This window comes from Stegostoma tigrinum, chromosome 7 (assembly GCF_030684315.1).
Source record: "Stegostoma tigrinum isolate sSteTig4 chromosome 7, sSteTig4.hap1, whole genome shotgun sequence".
NCBI classification, from domain to species: domain Eukaryota; kingdom Metazoa; phylum Chordata; class Chondrichthyes; order Orectolobiformes; family Stegostomatidae; genus Stegostoma; species Stegostoma tigrinum.
The window spans coordinates 100,843,468-100,866,335 of record NC_081360.1 but is presented as its reverse complement, the minus strand read 5'-3'; the positions used below and the strand labels follow the sequence as shown (position 1 = coordinate 100,866,335).

At 45.9% G+C, this 22,868-nt stretch overlaps 1 protein-coding gene across 2 annotated transcripts; it reads right to left on the bottom strand.

Moving 5' to 3' along the window:
* Positions 1–2,241: 2,241 nt before the first annotated feature.
* LOC125454080 (tubulin alpha-4A chain-like) lies at positions 2,242–12,770 on the bottom strand. Of its 2 annotated transcripts, none has more exons than XM_048534373.2 (4): positions 12,650–12,770; positions 5,598–5,820; positions 3,910–4,058; positions 2,242–3,423 (listed from the first exon to the last, which is right to left on the bottom strand). In XM_048534373.2, the coding sequence occupies exons 1-4, from the start codon at positions 12,650–12,652 to the stop codon at positions 2,455–2,457; spliced, it is 1,344 nt and encodes a 447-aa protein (XP_048390330.2). In that variant the 5' UTR covers positions 12,653–12,770; the 3' UTR covers positions 2,242–2,454. The 2 variants fall into 2 exon arrangements, with proteins under 2 accessions (XP_048390330.2, XP_048390331.2); XM_048534374.2 differs by lacking the exon at positions 12,650–12,770 and adding an exon at positions 10,798–10,848.
* Between the last annotated feature and the right edge of the window lie 10,098 nt (positions 12,771–22,868).

Below are 22,868 nucleotides of genomic sequence, written 5' to 3'. Positions count from 1 at the left end.
AACCTGAATTCTACATACCTGTGCTTTCCTTGCCCAACACCACCGCCCCCCCCCCCCCCCCCCCCCCCCAACCTGGGATTTCTAGCTCCTCTTCCCCCACCCACCTGCCAGATCTCTTCCCTTTTTCACCCTCCCCTCCCAGTATCAGGCTGACAAATTAGCAAAGAGATGTGGCAGGAATCTGAAAACCAGCAACTGTCTGCAGTAACAAAATGTGGAGCTGGATGAACACAGCAGACCAAGCAGCAGCTTTTGTGCTCCTAAGGTGCCACTTGGCCTGCTGTTGTCATCCAGTTTACACTTTATTATCTCAGATTCTCCAGCATCTGCAGTTCCCATTATCTCTGATACTGTCTGCATTAATTAACTAACTAGTTAAACTCAAGCTGTGCAAATTGATTTTGTTCACCCTGATATAAAGCTTGAACTTCATGTCTCTTTTGGCAAGATTTTTAAAAGGTGGTAGAGGGATTAGAGGTCTGTGATGACAAAATGCACTTTTAAAACCAGAGGTTAGTAGATTGGCTCATAAACAGTTCAGAGTAACAATACAATACAGGGTCATTTCCTAGTCTGCATGAGGAGATGGTGACAAACTGCCAATAAAAACAGGAGACTATGCACCTGAGATAGAGATAATGGGAACTGCAGATGCTGGAGAATCTGAGCTAACAAAGCATGGAGCTGGATGAACACAGCAGGCCAAGCAGCATCTTAAGAGCACAAAACCTGATGTTTTGGGCCTAGACCCTCCATTCAGGGAAAAAAATGCCCCTGTTTGCCCATGTTGTGCTGACCTGTCATACCAATCTGAAGCCCATCTAACCTACACTATTCCATGTACATCCATATGCTTGGTTAGCGTACACATGATAGGTGACTAGATAGCCAATGTTGATCACCCCAGCTACACTATCTGATCACTTGTCTTATTGACTAAGAATTCAGGTACAATGTCTCTGCAGCTTGCTGCAGGTGGGCTACTGAGAGGTGGTGTCTATCAAATGAGATGTTAAAGCAACAGTGCAACTTGTGTTCAGCACCCCATTATGACCCTGTGCTCAAAGACCTTGGGCAGTGGGAAAGGCCTGTGCCCAATATGTCAGTGTCACCCTGCAGGTTTAACTTTGCAGGTTGCTAGTAGATGAGGGGGTCTGGCACTTAATTGGAGGCTGCCCTGACCCACAGTTTTACCTTTTACCTCCCAGTATCCAAACTTCTCCTCCCCGTGCTGTCAGAAGTGTAACCGCAAACCCCCCTCCCTAACCCTACAATCCCCTCATAGGGTCTGCCACCTCCAAAAATCCCACTTGGGTTCCAGGGTAGCTACTGTTTCCCCTCTTGCTGGGACTCTCTGTTACACCAGCAGTGGCCCCTGATATAGTGCAGCCTGCCATCAGAGGCCGACGGATATCTCTGATAGGCAGACAGCTTGAGTCAGAATTTCTTCCTGTGGATAGACATGGGAACATCAAAACCTAGGAATTGGGTCTGCTTAATGGGAAGAAGGCGAGAGAATGGAGCCGAAGAAAATACCAGCCATGATCGAATGGTGGGACAGACAAAACAGTCTAATTCTGCTTCTATATCTTAGTCATATGCTTCACCATGGCTGATCTGATTACTCCACGTTGCTAGCTGACCTCGTAATCTTTCACCCTTCCTCAATCACAAGATTCTAAAGCAAGACTCATTCTTTTTCTTCTACCTTTTTGAAAAATCAAGGGTCAAAGACTCACAAATGAGACTGAGACAGCGATCCCAAATCCCACTTGAAACTAATTAAAGGGCCATTGCTTAAAAAAAAATTAAAAGATCTGCTGGAGGCAGACTAGACCTAAGGGTTTCTTAAAGGAAAGTCATGTTTAACTTTAACACTTATCTATTGATGAGGTTACTGTTAAGAAGGCTTCACATTTAATAGATTTTGGAGGCTTGAGTTTGAAGGATTGTGGATAGCTGGTGTCTTCTCTAAATGTGGTCAAGGCAAGGGCAAAGGAATTTTTTTTTTAATAAGGCATTTCCTGCTCGGCATATGCTTTGCGATAACTGTTGCTTGTCAGAAAACCCTGCTATGGGTTTATAACTATCGGGTGTCAATTTTTGCATTGGAGACAATCCTTCTGCTTACTTCATTACTATGAGCCCTAGCTACAAAACGACAGTCAGAACACCTTACAAAACTCCAAGTCCGCTGTAACATCCTACTTCAGCATTAGAGGAGTCAAGAGTTTCACCAAATCATGTTGCAAGTTTTATTTTTATTCGGTAAAAACAGAGGAGCGTATCCAAATAATTAACTCAAATCTAAAAGCTCAGAATGTTAAAATGTCCATTTCTCATATAGCAAACAACAATGCAATTTAGAATGCTATCATTCAAAAGGAATGGATTTTAATTGTGTCAACCAGAAATGAAATGTTTTGCCCTTGATCAGAAAGGAGTTCAGAATCCCTAAATTTCATCATCATCATCAGCTGTACTTTCAGCACCAACCTCTTCATAATCTTTCTCCAAGGCAGCCATGTCTTCACGAGCCTCTGAGAATTCCCCTTCCTCCATCCCCTCACCCACATACCAATGCACAAAGGCGCGCTTGGCGTACATCAGATCAAACTTGTGATTGAGACGAGCCCAGGCTTCAGCAATGGCCGTGGTGTTGCTTAGCATACACACAGCTCGCTGCATCTTGGCCAGGTCCCCACCAGGCACCACCGTAGGCGGCTGGTAGTTGATGCCAACCTTGAAACCAGTTGGGCACCAGTCCACAAACTGGATGGAACGCCTGGTCTTAATGGTGGCAATGGCAGCATTGACATCTTTTGGCACCACATCACCACGGTAGAGCAGGCAACAAGCCATGTACTTGCCGTGGCGTGGGTCACACTTGACCATTTGGTTTGCCGGTTCAAAGCAGGCATTGGTGATCTCAGCCACAGACAGCTGCTCATGGTAAGCTCTCTCAGATGAGATGACGGGGGCATAGGTAGCCAAAGGGAAATGGATACGTGGATAGGGAACTAAATTGGTCTGAAACTCTGTCAGGTCAACATTCAAAGCACCATCAAAGCGGAGAGATGCAGTAATCGATGACACTATTTGCCCGATCAGACGGTTCAGGTTGATATAACCTGGACGCTCGATATCTAAGTTTTTATGGCAGATGTCATAGATGGCTTCATTGTCTACCATGAAGGAACAATCAGTGTGTTCCAGTGTGGTGTGAGTGGTCAGGATGGAGTTGTAAGGTTCCACCACAGCTGTGGAGATCCTGGGAGCAGGATAGATGGAGAACTCCAGCTTGGACTTCTTGCCGTAGTCGACTGAGAGACGTTCCATCAGCAGAGAGGTGAATCCCGAGCCTGTGCCTCCACCGAAGCTGTGGAAGACCAGGAAACCCTGGAGACCTGTGCATTGGTCAGCCTGAGTGAGGAAATGAGAAAGATAGAGAAATGTCATTTCCCAAACAGGAGAAATGTTACATTATCTGGCTTCTAAGGTTTAGACGCCAAAGCAGTGACTTACACAACAGGAATGCCTGTATTGTTGATGGTCTAGACTGTAGTGTATATTACTAATGAGATATTGGATATTAAAGAAGAGATAAATGGGTTTTTGGTTTTCAGTTCTATGAAGAGGACTGTTTGTTTTTAAAGGGTTAGAAACTTTTTAAAACAAAATCAGAAATTGCTGGATAAAATCAGATTTGGTAGCATCTGTGGAGAGGAATCAGAGTTAACGTTTCGGGTCCGGTGACCCCTCTTCAGAATGTTCAGATGCTTCTGATTTCCATCATCCACAGTTCTGTGGTCTTTTTTCACTCTTTTTTTAAGCGTTGGGTCAAAACAGCATTTCTGTGAAATCTTAAAATGATGATACAAGCTGAGTTTTAAATATCAACATCCATACCAACTTGTGAACTCTAGCCAAGACAGGGTCAATGAGCTCCTTGCCGATGGTGTAGTGCCCACGGGCATAGTTATTGGCAGCGTCTTCCTTCCCAGTGATGAGCTGCTCAGGGTGGAACAGTTGACGATAGGGACCAGTGCGGACCTCATCTAGAATGGGAACAGTGCAACAAATTACAATGACCACACATCTGTGCTCTCAGGTGCTGAGAGTGACGAAGCCGAGACTGTTCCCCTCAGGGCACAGAGGGTTAAGGAGAGATTTAACAGAGACATTCAAAATCATTGAAGAGTTTTAATGAAGTAAAGAGGGTGAAACTATTTCCACTGAGAATTTAGCCAGTAAACCTGACAATGTATTCAACCAAAATAATGGTGAGATTGGAGGAATAATTTGTTGTGATCGGGAAACTACTGCTTGAAAGAAGCAAACTCAATTCAATTTTTAATTTCAAAAAGATAATTTATCATCAGGATGTACAGTCACAGAGTAATACAGCACAGAAATTGACCCTTCAGTCCAACCGTCCATGCCGAACATAATCTTAAACAAGACTAGCCCCACCAGCCTGCTCCTAGCCCATATCCCTCAAAACCTTTCCTATTCATGTAATTATTCAAGTGTCTTTTAAACGTTATAATTGTACTCACATCCATTACTTCCTCCAGAAGCTTATGCCGCACGCGAACCACCCTCTGTGTAAAAAAATTGTCCCGCTTGTCTTTTTTAAATCTCTCTCCTCTCACCTTAAAAATGTGCCCTTCCCCGGTCTTGAAATCCCTCATCCTAGGGAAAAAAACAACTATTATTAACCCTATCTATACCCCTTATTATTTTATAAACTTCTATCAGGTTGCCTCTCAATCTCCTACTCTCTAGTGAAAATAGCTTCAGCCTATCCAGTCTTTCTTTATAACTCACACCTTCCACACCCAGCAACGTCCTGGTGAACCTCTTCTGAACCCTTTCCAGCTTAATGATATCCTTCTCAAAGGGCAATGTGCAGGGAGTAGGACTAATTGGACACATCTTTCAAAGAGTCTGCACAGGCAATTCAGCCTATCCCGCGCCATAGCATTCCACATTGAATCACAGCAACTTTGCTGCATTTCACCTCATGCCAATCCAGTATAATTGCATCTGATTGGAGGAAGAATTTAAAATGGATCAAAATAATTTCTGTTTCCAACCACATTCCTCTTGTCCTGAGCCACTTTCAACATTTGATGTTTAACCTCAGTGGAAAGGGAGTAATAAATGCTGATTGGTACTAATTGTGGGCATGGATCAAGCCTTTGAAGGCTGCTCATGCCAATCTTCCTTTCTGCTTTGGAGAAGGGCATCACCATTCCATTTACTGCTCCTGACAAGTGCTCTTCCAACACTTAGAGATTCAAAGATGAGCAGAATTTCGGAGAAGGAATGCTTCCAGTCAAGATTCGGGAGTCTTGCAGCAAGTGTTAGATGGCAGCGATATTATTTCTTTGCTGGCTGTTTGAAAGAAAATCCCAATTCTTCCCTCAGTTTTCCTCATAACCCTGCAAACCTTTATCCCTTTCTTTATCCAGTTCACCATTGAAAGTTCCTCACTCAATCTGCTCCCAATTCTCTAGTAAGCAGCAGGTTACAGAAAAGTACTCATGTGAAAACTCCAGTCAAGTGTTGGAAAGGCCAATGCTCCTCATTACCGATCACAGTTGGCTCCAGGTCCAGGAAGATTGCCCTGGGCACATGTTTCCCGGTTAGTGTCTCACAGAAGAAGGTTTCAAAGGAGTCATCGGCTTCATTTGCATTTTTTGGATCAGCTCGGTGACCATTGGGCTGGATCCCGTGCTCCAAACAGTACAGCTCCCAGCAGGCATTGCCCATCTGGACACCAGCCTGGCCAATGTGGATAGAGATACATTCACGCTGCAAGAAACATGACGAACAATTAGTGAAACTTGGGATTGGCCCACAATGCTCTAAGGGAGGAAATTCCAGGATTTTGACTCAACAATTCTGAAGGAACTGCCATATATATCCAAGTCAGGATGGTGAGAGGCTTGGAGAGGAACTTTCAGGGAGAGGTGTTCCTGTGGATCTGCAGCTATAAAGCCACAGAGTCATAGAGATGGATCGCACAGTAACAGATCATTGGGTCCAAGTCATCCACGCTGACTGGGTATCCTAAATGAATCTAGTCCCATTTGCCAGCATTTGGCCCATATCCCTCCAAACCCTTCCTATTCATATCCCCATTCAGATGTTTTTTAAATGTTGTAATTGTACCAGCCTCTGGCAGCTCATTCCATACACACACCACCCTCTGTGTGAAAAAGTTGTCCTTTAGGTCCCTTTTAAACCTTTCCCCTCTCTCCTTAAACCTATACCCTCTAGTTTTGGAATACACTACCCTGGGGAAAAGACTTTGACTATTCACCCTATCCATGCCCCTCATGATTTTATAAACTTCTATAAGGTCACCCCTCAGCTTCTGATACTACAGGGGAAAATAGCTGCACCCTATTCAGCCTCTTCCTGTAGCTCAAACCTTCCAATTCAGGCAACATCCTTGTAAATCATTTCTGAACCGTTTCAGGTTTCCTAACATCCTTCTTACAGTGTGGAGACCAGAATTGAACTTGCCCTTGTCCTTCTAGATAGAAGTGGTCGTGGGTTTGGAAGGTGCTGCCTGAGGGTCTTTGGTGAATTTCTGCAGTGCATCTTGTAGGTAGTACACACTGCTGCTACTGAGCGTCGGTGGCGTTAGGGGAGGGGATGTTTGTGGATGTGGTGCCAGTCAAGTGGGCTGCTTTTCATGGATGATGTCAACAAGGGGGAGATGATGGCCTAATGGTGTTATTGCTGGACTGATAATCCGGAGACCCAGATGATGTTCTGGGGACACAGGTTCGAATCCCACGATGGCAGATGGTAGAATTTGAATTCAATAAATATCTGGGATTAAAAATCTAATGATGACCATGAATCCATTGTCGATTGTTGGAAAAACCATCTGGTTCATTAATGCCCTTTAAGGGAGGAAACTGCCATCCTTATCTGGTCTGGCCTCCATGTGACTCCAGACCAACAGCAATGTGTCTGACTCTTAATTGCCCTCTGGGCAATTAGGGATGGGCAATAAATGCTGCCTGGCTCCATGAATGAATTTTAAAGATATGTTTCTTGAGTGTTGGAGCTGTGCTTATCAGGCAAACGGGGAGTATTCTATCACACTCCTTTTTTTAATTAAATCAGTCATGGACTCTGGGCAATCATGCATTGTCCATCACAATTAGTCACAGGGCAGTTGAGAATCAACCACATTGCTGTGGGGTAAAGATGGCAGATTTCTTTCCCTAAAGAAGTAGATGTGTTTTTTTTTAAATGGACAATAGTTTTACCGTCATCTTTCAGCCAACTGTTATTCCAGGTTTATATTAAACTCAGATTTCACTGTGGTCAGATCCAAAGCCATACATCCAGTGTCTAAAAGTAACACAGTACACTGGAGAGGCTCAGTAGATCTAGCAACATCTGTGGAGAGAGAAACAGAATCCAGTTTGACTCTTCTTCAGAACTGTTTTTATTCCCCAGAAAGTTAGCTTGGGTTTCTGAATCACCAAACCAGTGACACTATTGTGATGCTCTCCGCCTTGTACACTGATTCTGGGAAGTCAGAAGGTGAGCTCCTTACTGCAAGATTCCTAGCCTCTGACCTGCTGTTGTAGCTGCAGGTTTACATGGCTAGTCTGGTTCAGTTTCTGGTGCATGGTAACCTCCAGGACGATGGCAGATGGAAATTCAGTGATGGTAATGCCATTGAATGTCAAAGGCGATTGTTACATTCTCTGAGAGATAGTAGGATCTGCTGATGCTGGAGACTGAGATAACACGGTGTAGAGTTGGATGAACACATCAGGCCAGGCAGCATCAGAGGAGCAGGAAAGCTGAGGTTTAGGGTCTGGACCCTTCTTCAGAAATCGGATTTGTTATCTTATTCCATTCTCTTTTGTTGGAGAAAGTCATTGATTGATATAGCAATGTGTGTAACCAGCCGAGCTGAAGCATTGCAGTGAGGAGGATGGAGAAGAGCTTGAATAGAATGACATTGACTTGTTTGACCCCACAAAACTCAGTCATGAATAGATAGAAGTGATCACACTTGGAGATAATGGTAGCAGAATCTGTATTTATAGTGGTTAGACTGGTAATCTCTAAAGCCCCAGGAAGATGTGGTGAATGTTGTGATCAGTTATGCTCTAAATAGTCTATTTACTTCCAAGATGATGAGAGTTGAGTCTTAAAGATAGCTGAAATAAAGCCGCAGAGGCTGGCATCCTATCACCAAATCACCCCTTGTTTATGTGGAAAGTCCTTGTTGCTGATCCACCTCCCACAGAGCCAGGTCTCAGAGTGAACCGTATCCCAGATACTCTTGTATACATCCGTCAGCCTGGGCTCCCTGATTGGTCAGATTATTAGCCCCAATCAATCAGGGAATTTCTACTCTATGCAATTCGCTATAATAGCTATTCAGCATTTCTACCTGCATGTAAGATCCGTATTGCCCAGGAGGTAGTCTTAAGAGGAAAAATATTTCTAGGATATCCTGAAACTCAGAGACATATAGTCTGCTAGAACTTGGGAAAAAGGGAGCACTATGTCTAACATTCATTGTGTAGAGATGAGGGTGGAGCCTGGCATTTTGAATTTGAAATGAGATGGGAGGATTTGCCTAACCTGTGCTATATGGAGAGACTACAGGGAATGACTTTCTATTTTCACACAATCCCTACAGTGTGGAAACAGGCCTTTCAGCCCAAACAGTCCACACTGAACCTCAAAGCATCCCACCCAGACCCACCCCACTATAACCCACCTACCCTACACATTCCTGAACATTACAGTCAGTTTAGTGTGGCCAATCCACCTAGCATGCACATCTTTGGACCATGGGAGGACACCCACGCAGACACGGGGAGAATGAGCAAAGTCCACATAGACTCCAAACAGTCACCTGAGGCTGGAATCGAACCCAGGTCCCTGGTGCTGTGAGGCTGCAGTGCTAATCACTGAGCCACCGTGCCACCCCCATGAAAATCTCAACATGAACTGTTCTTAGGTAAATTTTAACCCATGTGGGAGATAAAAGGGACAGAAGTGAATCCTCTAGGGGCTGAGAGTCACTTTGGATTAACTCTGGGAAGACTGAATTACTACTTAAGCATTTTAGAAATTATTCTTGCGTTAAACGTAAAAGGCAAAGCTCTGTTCTGTAGTTTAAAGTATAAATTGCCCACAATAATATTGTTTCATCAAAAATGTTTTAATCTGTTTGTTACAGTAAAAGTCTTAAAATGTAAACTCTTGCTTTCAGCTATCAAGTGGAAATTTGGATTTCTTTGTAATTAGTAACTAGTGTCTACGGGGACTGTATAATCAACAACAGATTGTTGAGCAATATATTTTGAATTAAAAGATACTTTGCATACAAGATGGTGATGATGCATATTAGCCTATAAAAGAACAAAGAACAGTACAGCACAGGAACAGGCCCTTAGGCCCTCCGACACTGTGTCCACCCATTTTTCCCTTCCATACTAAAACTGTTCACTTACAGGATCCGTGTCCCTCTATTCCCTTCCTTTTCATGTATTCGTCCAGGTGCTTCTTGAAAGTTGCTATTGTATCAGCTTCCACCACCTCCTCTGGAAGCATATTCCAGGCACTCACCGCCCTTTGTGTGAAAATCTTTCTTCGCACATCTCTTTTAAACTTCCGCCATCCCTAGCAGCTTAAACCTGTGTCCTCTTGTAATTGACCTGTCCACCCTGGGAGAAAGCATCATACTTTCCAATCTATCCATGCTATTCACAATCCTATAAACATCTATTAGGTTGCCCCTCAACCTCTGTACTCCAGTGAAAGCCAACTGAGTCTATCCAACCTTTCTTCATAGCGAAAATCCCCCATGCCAGGCAACATCCTGGTACCCTCTCCATTTTCCTTTTCCATACACTCTCCAACTTCTTGAGCTTCTTCAGTGTTCCTGTTGTTGCGCTCACTATCCAACTTTGATGCTCAGTAGCAGCAGTGTGTACTATCTACAAGATGCACTGCTGAAACTCACCAAGGCTCCTGGAAAGCAGCTTCCAAGCTGACCACTTCCATCTAGAAGGACAAGGGCAGCGGATACATGAAAACACCACCCCCTGCAAGTTCCCCTCTGAGCCACTCACCATCCTGACTTGGAAATATATCACTGACGTTTCAGTGTTGATTGGCTGAAATCCTGGAATTCCCTCCATAGGGGCATTCTGGGCTAGGAATCCTGCAGTAAGGAGCTCACCCCCGACTTCCCAGCACATGGACTGTCGCGGTTCAAGAAAGCAGATCACCCCTACTTTCTCAATTGGGTATGGGCAATAAATGCTGGCCTAGTGGCACCTGTCAATAGTTTTTAAAAGAAAGTTAGTCTGCAGAAGGAACACTCCTTATTTATTTGCAGCATTGTTTGTGACTTTCCACAATGGCAAGAGGTTAGTTCTGAGCCTCCAGCAACAGAGAATGGCTCCTGAACCTTTCCAGCAGGGACCACTCTCCACAGCTCAGAGCTGATGGGAGAGCTGAGTGGAAACAGAAGCTGATCAATTCCAACGCTGGCAGGAAACTGGAGAGGAGTTGGCACAGTGCCAAGAAAAAGGGCTGAAAAATGCATTTTGCAAAAACAAAAAAAAATCACAAAGCTTTTCATTTCATGGCAATCTGCCATCAGACGATTGGAATGTGGATTTAAGTTCAATGAAATAGCTAAGCAAAACCTGTTAGATTTGATGAATAGAAGTCATTTGCAACATCACAACAAAGCAGCATTAATGCAGTCAAAAAAAATGTTCTACTTACAGGTTTATAAAACGTAACACAGAGTCTAAGAGTAACTTTCAACTCACTTCCTCTTGCTTTCCCTCCTCTTAAACCAAATTCCTCTTGTCCTGAAATGGCCTCTTCGCTGAAATTGGGAGAATGAGAGAGAAGAATATTTTGTACACAAACACACACACACACACACAGACACACACACACACACACACACACACACGAAGTTTTACACACACACATACACACAGTTTTACACACACACATACAGGCACACAGTTTTACACACACACACACACACACACACACACACACACACAGTTTTACACGCACGCATACAGTTTTACACACGCATGCACGCACACAATTTTACACACACACACAGTTTTACACACACACACAGTTTTACACACACAAACACGCACACAGTTTTACACACACACACACACACACACACAAAGTTCTACACACACACACAGTTTTACACACACACATACAGGCACACAGTTTTACACACACACACACACACACACACACAGAGTTTTATACGCACGCATACAGTTTTACACACACACGCACGCACGCACACAATTTTACACACACACACAGTTTTACACACACACACAGTTCTGCGCACACAGTTTTACACATACACACACACAAACACGCACACAGTTTTACACACACACGCACACAGTTTTACACACACAAACACGCACACAGTTTTACACACACATACACGCACACAGTTTTACACACACACACACACACAAAGTTTTACACACACACACACACACACACACACAGAGTTTTACACGCACGCATACAGTTTTACACACACACGCATGCACGCACACAATTTTACACACACACAGTTTTACACATGCACACACACACAAACATGCACACAATTTTACACACACACACATTTTTACACACACACACGCACACAGTTTTACACACACACACACACACACATACACACAGTTTTACACACACACATACAGGCACACAATTTTACACACACACACACACACACACACAAACACACAGTTTTACATGCACGCATATAGTTTTACACACACATGCACGCACACAATTTTACACACACACAGTTTTACACACACACACACAGTTTTACATACACACACAATTCTGCGCACACAATTTTACACATGCACACACACACGCACACAGTTTTACACACGCACGCACACAGTTTTACACACACACGCACACAGTTTTACACGCACACACACATGCGCACACACATACGTGCACGCACGCACACACACACACAGACACGCACACACACACAAACATACGCACACACACGCGCGCGCGCGCGCACACACACACACACGCACACACACAAATTGAATCAGGCTCATGTTAAAAGCTTGCTGTCTTTTAAAAAGTGGATTTGGGTTGGGAAAAGGGACAGGGTTTAATTCCTGGAATACTGACTAAACTGGACAATGACATCAGTCACTGAGGGTGCCCTGTCCTGGTGAATGACAGGACACATTCAGCCCTCGTCTAGACACAGAGACCCTCTCATTTTCCTTGATATAGTTCTAACTTCCACTCTTGGAAGCAATTCAGGCAGATTTATTTGGGATAATTTACCCATTTGGATCAATCTCATTAAAACTGATTTACTTTGTCCTTTCAATATTGCCCCCCTTTAGATAATTCCTGTCACCCCTCCCCTTCAGTCACACAAGATCCCTTTCCTATAACCGGAACATATTATATGAGCTGCGCTGAGCCTTCACAAAACAGAAACTTCAATCCACAACTAGGGCAAAAAAAAGGATTTCTGTAGTTTCAACAATTTAAAAGTCAAGGCAAAACTGAACTCATTCAACCCACTCACCATTTCAAAGGTCCTTTTTTTTCTCTCTCTGTTTCGGAGCTGACTGGTGTCAGCGAGAGAAACTGTACACGGGACTGAGCACCTCACACTGGAAACAAGAGGGAGCAAGGCTGTTGGTGGGTGGGGGAGTAGCTGAAATAATGGAAAACATCTGTCCCTAGGACCCTATTTATGCAGCTGTTCACGTCACAGGATGGGGGAATGGTTTACAGCAATCGAAATCAAATTACAAAATGCAGTAATAATGTGCGAGAGGATATCAAGGTGAATGCCACATCCAGGGCAGGTTGGGAGGTAACCCTCACAGAAACTGCTTTGTCTCTTCATGCAAACACAATGGTGCATTAACAAGCTTGTTTGCCTATCCAGATCAGCCTTTCTGTGGCTGATATGCAAATAGATTGAGGGCAGATATCTGAGCTTTCTTCATTTTATCATGGAACGTGGGTGTCACTGCTAAGGCCAGCATTTGTTGTCCATCCTGGACTGACCTTTGAACTGAGTGTCACGCTTGGCCACTTCAGAGGGCAGTTAAGACTGTGGGCCTGGAGCCACTTGCAGACCAGGCTGAGTAAGGACAGTAATAACGGGAACTGCAGATGCTGGAGAATCCAAGATAACAAAGTGTGGAGCTGGATGAACACAGCAGGCCAAGCAGCATCTCAGGAGCACAAAAGCTGACGTTTTGGGCCTAGACCCTTCATCAGCCCCTCTGATGAAGGGTCTAGGCCCGAAATGTCAGCTTTTGTGCTCCTGAGATGCTGCTGGGCCTGCTGTGTTCATCCAGCTCCACACTTTGTTATCTTGAGTAAGGACAGTAGTTTCCTTCCCTGAAGGACATAGTGTTTTTCCTGACAGTCAGTGATGGTTACATGGTCATCATTGGACTTTTAATTCAGTTGTGTTTTGTTTTGACATTGGATTCAATTTCCACCACCTGCCATGGTGGGGTTTGAACTCAAGTCACTAGACAGTACCTGGGTTTCTGGATTAATGCTCGAGCAGTTGCACTACTAAACCATTTCCGCGGCCCCCCCCCGCCTTCTATTTGTAAACAAAACCTGGCTCCTGCTGGTGAATGTATGCTGCCTCTAGTTCCCTGTGGGTTTCGCCATGGAAATACTTTAGCAAAGCAGATCAAATTACTTGACTTGTGAACCAAGATGTTGGTGGGCTGCCTTCGAGGTGCTGCTGTCCATTTAGTGTAGGGACATCCATAATGCTGTTTGGGTGGGATTCCAGGATTTTTACCCAGCGACACGAAGGAATGGCGATATATTTCAAAGTCACATTTACACAGAGGGTGAAATGTGAGGCTGGATGAACACAGCAGGTCCAGCAGCATCTCAGGAGCACAAAAGCTGATGTTTCGGGCCTAGACCCTTCATCAGAGAGGGGGATGGGGTGAGGGTTCTGGAATAAATAGGGAGAGAGGGGGAGGCGGACCGAAGATGGAGAGAAAAGAAGATAGGTGGAGAGGAGGGTATAGGTGGGGAGGTAGGGAGGGGATAGGTCAGTCCAGGGAAGATGGACAGGTCAAGGAGGTGGGATGAGGTTAGTAGGTAGGAGATGGAGGTGCGGCTTGGAGTGGGAGGAAGGGATGGGTGAGAGGAAGAACGGGTTAGGGAGGCAGAGACAGGTTGGACTGGTTTTGGGATGCAGTGGGGGGAGGGGGGGAACTGGGCTGGTTTTGGGATGCGGTGGGGGAAGGGGAGATTTTGAAGCTGGTGAAGTCCACATTGATACCATTGGGCTGCAGGGTTCCCAAGCAGAATATGAGTTGCTGTTCCTGCAACCTTCGGGTGGCATCATTGTGGCACTGCAGGAGGCCCATGATGGACATGTCATCTAAAGAATGGGAGGGGGAGGGGAAATGGTTTGCGACTGGGAGTTGCAGTTGTTTATTGCGAACCGAGCGGAGGTGTTCTGCAAAGCGGTCCCCAAGCCTCCGCTTGGTTTCCCCAATGTAGAGGTAGCCACACCGGGTACAGTGGATGCAGTATACCAGCCCAGTTCGTCCCCTCCCCCCACTGCACCACACAACCAGCCCAGCTCTTCCCCTCCACCCACTGCTCCCAAAACCAGTCCAACCTGTCTCTGCCTCCCTAACCTGTTCTTCCTCTCACCCATCCCTTCCTCCCACCCCAAGCCGCACCCCCATCTACCTACTAACCTCATCCCACCTCCTTGACCTGTCCGTCTTCCCTGGACTGACCTATCCCCTCCCTACCTCCCCACCTATACTCTCCTCTCCACCTATCTTCTTTTCTCTCCATCTTCGGTCCGCCTCCCCCTCTCTCCCTATTTATTCCAGAACCCTCTCCCCATCCCCCTCTCTGATGAAGGGTCTAGGCCCGAAACGTCAGCTTTTGTGCTCCTGAGATGCTTCTTGGCCTGCTGTGTTCATCCAGCTCCACACTTTGTTATCTTGGATTCTCCAGCATCTGCAGTTCCCATTATCACATTTACACAGAGGGTGGTTGGTGCCTGGATCTGGCTGTTGGGGGAGGTAGTGGAAGCAGATGCTGTAGTGATTTTTAAAGAGCGCCTTGACAAATGCATGAATAGGATGGGGATAGAGGGATGTGGTCCCTGGAAGGATAGGGGGTTTTAGTTGTGACGGCAGTACGTTGGTGCAGGCTTGGAGGGCCCAAAGGCTGTCATTTGCTGTAATTTTATTTGTTTTTTGTCAGGATAGTGAGTGGCTGGGAGGGGAACTTGCAGGGGGTCGTGTTCCCATGTACCTGCTGCCCTTGTCCTTCCAGATGGAAGTGGTTGTGGTATTGGAAGATTTTGCTTAAGGAGTCTTGGTGAGTTGCTTCAGAACATCTTGAAGACAGTACACTACACTATTGCAACTGAGTGTCATGAGGGAGGGAGGGAGGGAATGAATGTTAAAGATGATGGGTACGGTGCTAATAAAGTAGCCTGCTCTGTCCTGGGTGGTGTCAGGCTTCTTGAGTGTTAGTGAAGCTGCACCCATCCAGGTGAGTAGGGAATATGCCATCACACTCTTGACTTGTGTCTTGGAGTTGGCATAATTGGAAGACCTGTCTCGCAGAGTAGTCAAGCAACAGCCTGATGCAGTCATACTCACAGAATCATACTTTACAGACATTGTCCCAGACACCAGCATCACCATAGATAACAAAGTGTGGAGCTGGATGAACACAGCAGGCCAAGCAGCATCTTAGGAGCAGGAAAGCTGATGTTTCGGGCCTAGACCCTTTTTCAGAAAAGGGGGAGGGGAAGAGGGTTCAGAAATAAATAGGGAGGGGGGGAGGTGGATCGAAGACGGATAGAGGAGAAGATAGGTGGAGAGGAGACGGATGAGTTAAAGAGGTGGGGATGGCGCCAGTAAAGGTGAGTGTAGGTGGGGAGGTAGGGAGGGGATAGGTCAGTCCAGGGAGGACGGACAGGTTAAGGGGGCGGGATGAGGTTAGTAGGTAGGAGATGGGGGTGCGGCTTGAGGTGCGAGGAGGAGATAGAGGTGCAGCAGTTTATTGCAGTCCTCGAAAAACAGGGACATCTGAGATGTTCGGGAGTGGAATGGATGTCCTCATTTTTCAGGGACCGCAACTTCGACCACCCCACGCCCCCCACAGTGGTTGAGAACGCCCTCGACCGTGTCTCCCGCATTTCCGCAACTTAGCCCTCACACCCCGTCACTGCAATAGCCGCCAAAAGAGAATCCCCCTGGTCCTCACATACCACCCTTCCAAACTCCGGACACAACACATCATCCTCCGACACTTCCGCCATCTACAATCCGACCCCAACACCAAAGACATTTTTCCATCCCCACCCTTGTCTGCTTTCCAGAGGGACCACTCTCTCCATGACTCCCTTGTCCGCTCCACACTCCCCTCCAACCCCACCACACCCGGCACCTTCCCCTGCAACCGCAGGAAGTGCTACACTTGCCCCCACACCTCCTCCCTCACCCCCATCCCAGGCCCCAAGATGACATTCCACATCAAGCAGATGTTCACCTGCACATCTGCCAATGTGGTATACTGCATCCGCTGTACCCAGTGTGGCCTCCTCTACATTGGGGAAACCAAGTGGAGGCTTGGGGACCGCTTTGCAGAACACCTCCGCTCGGTTCGCAACAAACAACTGCACCTCCCAGTCGTGAACCATTTCAACTCCCCCTCCCATTCCTTAGACGACATGTCCATCCTGGGCCTCCTGCAGTGCCACAATGATGCCACCCAAAGGTTGCAGGAACAGCAACTCATATTCCGCTTGGGAACCCTGCAGCCCATTGGTATCAAAGTGGATTTCACCAGCTTCAAAATCTCCCCTCCCCCCACTGCATCCCAAAACCAGCCCAGCTCATCCCCGCCTCCCTAACTTTTTCTTCCTCTCACCTATCCCTTCCTCCCACCTCAAGCCGCACCCCCATCTCCTCCCTACTAACCTCATCGCACCCCCTTGACCTGACCATCCTCCCTGGACTGACCTATCCCCTCCCTGCCTCCCCACCTACACTCACCTTTAGTGGATCCATCCCTGCCTCTTTAACTTGTCTGTCTCCTCTCCACTTATGTTCTTCTCTATCTATCTTCGATCCATCTCCCCCTCTCTCCCTATTTATTTCAGAACTCTCTTCCCCTCCTCCATTTCTGATGAAGGGTCTAGGCCCGAAACGTCAGCTTTTGTGCTCCTCTGATGCTGCTTGGCCTGCTGTGTTCATCCAGCCTCACATTTTATTATCTCCAACTCTCCAGCATCTACAGTTCCTATTATCTGTGCTGTACTGTTCTATGTTTTATGTTCTATCATCCTTACCTGGTCTGGCCTATATTGGACTCCAGGCCCACAGCAATATGGCTGACACTTATCTCAACAATTAGCGATAGACAATACATCCTGACATGACCAGTGATACTAACATCCTATGAATGAATTAAAAAATATAGTCTCAGAGAAAAGGGCACCAATTTAAGATTGAGATGAGGAGGAATTAGCGGTGGAGGTTAGACAGGCCTTAGGTTTAGGGTAAAAGGTTGGCACAACATTGTGGGCCGAAGGCCTGTACTGTGCTGTACTGGTCTGTGTGATATGAATTCCTTTTCTCAGAGGGTTCTGAGTCTTTGGAACTCGTTGCCACAGAGAGCTGTGGGGGCAGAGTCCTTGAGTATATTTGAGGCTGACACGGTTAGATTCTTGATTAGTCAGGGATTCAAGGATTAGAGGGAAACAGCAGGAAAGTGGATGTAAGGTGTGTCAAATCAGCAATGACCATACTGAGGCAGGCATGAGGGGTCGAATGGCCTAGTCCTGTTCCTATTATGGTCTTATGGACAGGTCCTGCAGAGGTGTTGGTACAGTCAGGAGATAGTTGACCTGGAAGTCCTTAAACATTGATTCTGGGCTGCATAAAGTCCCATGGCATTAGGTCAGACATGGGCTAGGTAACTTCCTTCAGATTACCACGTACTACTCTCCTTTGGCTCATGACCCTGTACTGCTGTGTTGAACAGCACCTGGAAGAAGCACTGAAAGAGGTGAGGAACTTCAATGCCCACCACCAAGAATCGCTCAGCCGCAGTAATACTGATTGAGCTGGTCGGGCCCTAAAGGACTTAGCTGCAAGACTGGGTCTGTGGCAGGTGGCGAGGGAACCAACAAGAGGGAAAGACATACCTGACCTCATCCTTACTAATCTCCCAGCTGCAGGTGCATCTGTCTGTGACAGTATCGGTAAGAGTGACCATCGCACAGTCCTTGTGGAGACGAAGTCCCGATTTTACAATGAGAATAACTTCCAATGTGTTGTGTGTCACTATCACTGTGCTAAATGGGACAGACTTTGCACTGATCTAGTAACTCAAGACTGGGAATCCATGAGTCGCTGTGGGCCATTAACAGCAGCAGAACTGTACTCCAGCACAGTCCGTAACCTCATGGCCTGGCATATCCCCCACTCAACCATTACCATCGAGCCAGGGGATCAACCCTGGTTCAATGGAGAGTGCAGAGAGCCTACCAGGAGCAACACCAGGCATACCTGAAGGTGAGGTACCAACCTGGTGAAGCCACCAAACAGGACTACTTGCACGCCCAACAGTGAAAACAACAAGCAATGGACAAGGAAAGCACATTCAAAAATGAATCAAGTTACAGATTTGAACAAACAATCATAACAATTAGCTTTACAATACAAAGTTAGAACCAGTAAACAATCTACAGGTAAAACTTATTTGTAACACCCAGAATTGGTGTGGTAAATGCCGATAACAGACTGATTGAACACACCTCAGTGCACGTCAAATAGTACATGTGATCAAGAAAGATCCCACGGATTACTTAGTAACTCCCCCCAGACATTAGAGACACATTGGGTCATCAAGATTCATTAAGCTTCACAAGGGATTACAATTCTTTATTTTGGCTGATCTGACCTTGACACTTCCACTCAAGAGTCACTCTTGGATAAATTGGAAGAATTTTACATGAAAGAGCTGCGGCTATCACTGCATTTGTGAGTCTGGGCACCAAATACCAAACAATGATCAGGCCAGCCATTTTCTGCAAGATAGTTCAAGATAGATCTGAATTTTGTCCCTTGGCATATCCGTGATTTCCTTAAACCTTTCCCACACCCTCCACCAACTTCCCAGTGTTAACTGTGCTGGACCCTAAGCTCTGTGATTCCCTCCCTAAACCTCTTTGCCTCTCTCCTCCTGTGAGACCCCGGTTAAAATGCTACCTGCTAGGCCCAGCTTTTAGTTGCCTGTTCTAATATCTCTTCCTTGGACTTGTTAATTAAGGCATTATAAGCCTCCTGTGAGTGCTAAAGCATTGTTCACCATTTGAAATATGCTATATAAATGCAAATTGTTAGGTGTCACCTACGTGAGATTAAGCAGGGAAGAGAACAAAGATTCAGATTTCATATCGCAATATACTGCCCGATTATGAAAATTTATTATCAATCTGTATGTAAAATAGATTTGCATGTATAAACATGTAAAAGTATTCTTAATAACTGTTTCCACAGATAGCATAACAAGGTGTGGAGCTGGATGAACACAAGGCCAGGCAGCATTGAAGGAGCTGGGAAGCTGACATTTCAGGGCTGGACCCTTCCTCTGTAAAAATGCCAGGCCTCCAGGAATTCCCTGGCATGTTCCTGTTTGGCTTGTGCTATTATAGATGTGTTGTCCCAGTCGAATTCGTGTCCTTCTTTGTGTGCATTCAGACCAGTGAGGGTTGGATAGCTATTTAAATAGAATCACTAGACAGCAGATTGGTGCTAAGCTAAAACGCTCAGATGGCCAGCAGCTTAATGGGCTAAACAGCCTCTTTCCACACCAGAACAATTCTGGTAAAATCCCTACAGTTTGGAAGCAGGCCATTCAGCCCACTGAGTCCACCCAAACCCAACTCGCTACCCTATTCCTGTAACCCCACATTTTCCATAGCTAACCTATACCCCTGAACACTACGGGCAATTTAGCACGGCCAATCCACCTAACCTGCACATCTTTGGACAGTGGGAGGATATCTACAGACACAGGGAGAACATGCAGACTGCACACAGAGAGCTGTCCGAGAGTGGAACTCAGGTTCTTGGAGATATGGGGTAGCAGTGCTAACCACTGAGCCACCATACCACCTCAAATTGTTCAGTCCTCCAAGATTGGGATTTGGCGGGGAATGGAATTCCCTATTTGGACTCAGTTGAGGCTGCCCAGATTCAAAACAGATATGAGGAGGAATTAATCCTCTCAAAGGGTCAAGAATCTGTGGAATTCACTCCCCCAGAGTGCGGTGGATGCTAGGACCTTGAGTAAATTTAAGGAGGAGACAGATTTTTAATTAGTAATGGGTTAAATGTTTATGGGTGGTGGGCCTGAAATTGGAACTGAGGCTGAGATGAGATCAGCCATGATCATATTAAATGGCAGACCAGGTTTGATGGGCTAAATAGCCTATTCCTGCTCCTAGTTATGTTCCTATGTAAGGACAAGAGACATGTGGAACTCATTCGACCAGCCATTTCCAGACAAAAATCACTCACCATTGTGACTTGGGAACGTACCACCATTCATTCTTCACAGCTGAATCAAAATTATGGATCTATCTCACTGTGGGTATCCCTGCACCAAAGGCATGTCACTGCCATATTCATAAAGTCTACTGGAGGTGGGCAATAAATGCTGCCTCAGCTAGCAATGCTAATATCTCCTGAATGAGTATCAACAAAAAAGAGATGGACTACAGTGGTTCAAGAAGGTGTTTCATTACAATCGGTATAAGGGGAATTGGGCGTAGTGAATAAACATTTATAAAATAAATAAGTATGGTCATTTCCAAGGGTAGCCACACTGAATGAACGAACAAAGACAAAAAAAAGAATTCAGGGGCATTAAGGGATAGGGAGACAGGGCAGAAAAACGGAGTTAAGGCAAAAGATTGTGTGGGATGGGGCAGCAGTCCTGAGGGGCCAAATGACCTAACAGCTGCAAACCCAAGGGCAGAAGAAGCTGGAGCTGTGCTTGATAAATGACCACAGTGTGCCGCTATAACTGATTTTTAAAATATTTGCATTCATTTACTGCCCGTCCCTCGTTGCCCCTGGAGACGGTGGTAGTGAGCTGTCTAATGGGCTGCAGCCCATATGTTGTAACTAGGCAGGGGAAAAGACACCACACTTTATTTCAGCTTGAACACCTCAAGGATTGATGAGGAAGTGGGTTTAGTTGCTAGGTTAAAATTGTATCAGAGATAATGGGAACTGCAGATGCTGGAGAATCCGAGATAGCAAAGTGTAAAACTGAACACAGCAGGCCAAGCAGCATCTCAGGAGCACAAAAGCTGACATTTCAGGCCTAGACCCTTCATCTGAAAGGGGGGATGGGAAGAGGGTTCTGAAATAAATAAGGAGAGAGGAGGAGGTGGATCGAAGGAGGTGGGGACAGGTGAGAGGAGGAACAGGTTAGGGAGATGGGGATGAGCTGGGCTAGTTTTGGGATGCGGTAGGGGGAGGGGAGATTTTGAAGCTTGTGTAATCCACATTGATACCATTGGGCTGCAAGGTTCCCAAGCGAAATATGAGTTGCTGTTCCTGCAACCTTCAGGTGGCATCATTGTGGCACTGCAGGAGGCCCATGATGAACATGTCATCTAAAGAATGGGAGGGGGAGTGGAAATGGTTTGCAACTGGGAGGTGCAGTTGTTTGTTGCGAACCGAGCGGAGGTGTTCTGCCAAGCGGTCCCCAAGCCTCCGCTTGGTTTCCCCAACGTAGAGGAAGCCACACCGGGTACAGCAGATGCAATATACTACATTGGCAGATGTGCAGGTCAACATCTGCTTAATATGGAAAGTCATCTTGGGGCCTGGGATAGGGGTGAGGGAGGAGGTGTGGGGACAAGTGTAGCACTTCCTGCGGTTGCAGGGGAAGGTGCTGGGTGTGGTGGGGTTGGAGGGGAGTGTGGAGCGGTCAAGGGAGTCACGGAGAGAGTGGTCTCTCTGGAAAGCAGACCAGGGTGGGGAGGAATCTCTTTCTCTTTTTACTGTTCCTTGAGACTTTGTCTTCTGGCTTTGAACTTTCTATATTCTAAATTCTGATGTTCCATGACCTGAATTTACTTTCTGAAGTGCTTGATTAAGCCTTATGATTTAATCTTTTATGAACCTGGATAATTTACAATGAGGATTTGCTGAAGTTAAATCAAAGTCAGATATGCTTTTCGCCACAAATCATTTTTAAAGGGAAGGAATAAATTAGCTAACATATAATTAATGGCGCTGATCCTACCAGATAACGCCGGTCTCTCAAAAAACAGGTCATGTCCCAGTGCAGGGGGCTTCAAAACTAGGGGCACATTTTTATGGTGAGGGGAGAAAGATTTAAAGGGGCAGCATTTTCCCCACACAGGAAGGTGGTTACTGTGTGGAATGAGCTGCCAGAGGGGATGGTAGGTGCAATAGCAGTTACAACATGTAAAAGGTACTTGGATAAAAGCACATGAAAGGAAAGGTTTTGAGGGATCTGGGCCTAATGCAGGCAAGTGGGGCTGGTTTAGTTTGGGAAACTTGGTTGGTGTTGACTAATTGGACTGAAGGGTATGTTTCTGTTCCGAATGTCTCTATGGTGCTGGTGTAACAGGTGAGGTGAGAGGTTGAGAAGGAGGGTAACTTCAGCCAGTGAGAGGATTGAATGAAAATAAGTGCGTATGTACATATGTAAATATATGGTGCCAT

Bases quoted from the DNA above. Each gene is read 5' to 3' on its own strand.
- LOC125454080 (XM_048534373.2), bottom strand. The intron at 4,059-5,597 runs GTAATGAGGAGC...TTCCCATTCTAG, and splicing joins CCTGGAGCCAACTGTGATCG to ATGAGGTCCGCACTGGTCCC. The intron at 3,424-3,909 runs GTATGGATGTTG...TTCCTCACTCAG, and splicing joins TGGCTAGAGTTCACAAGTTG to GCTGACCAATGCACAGGTCT.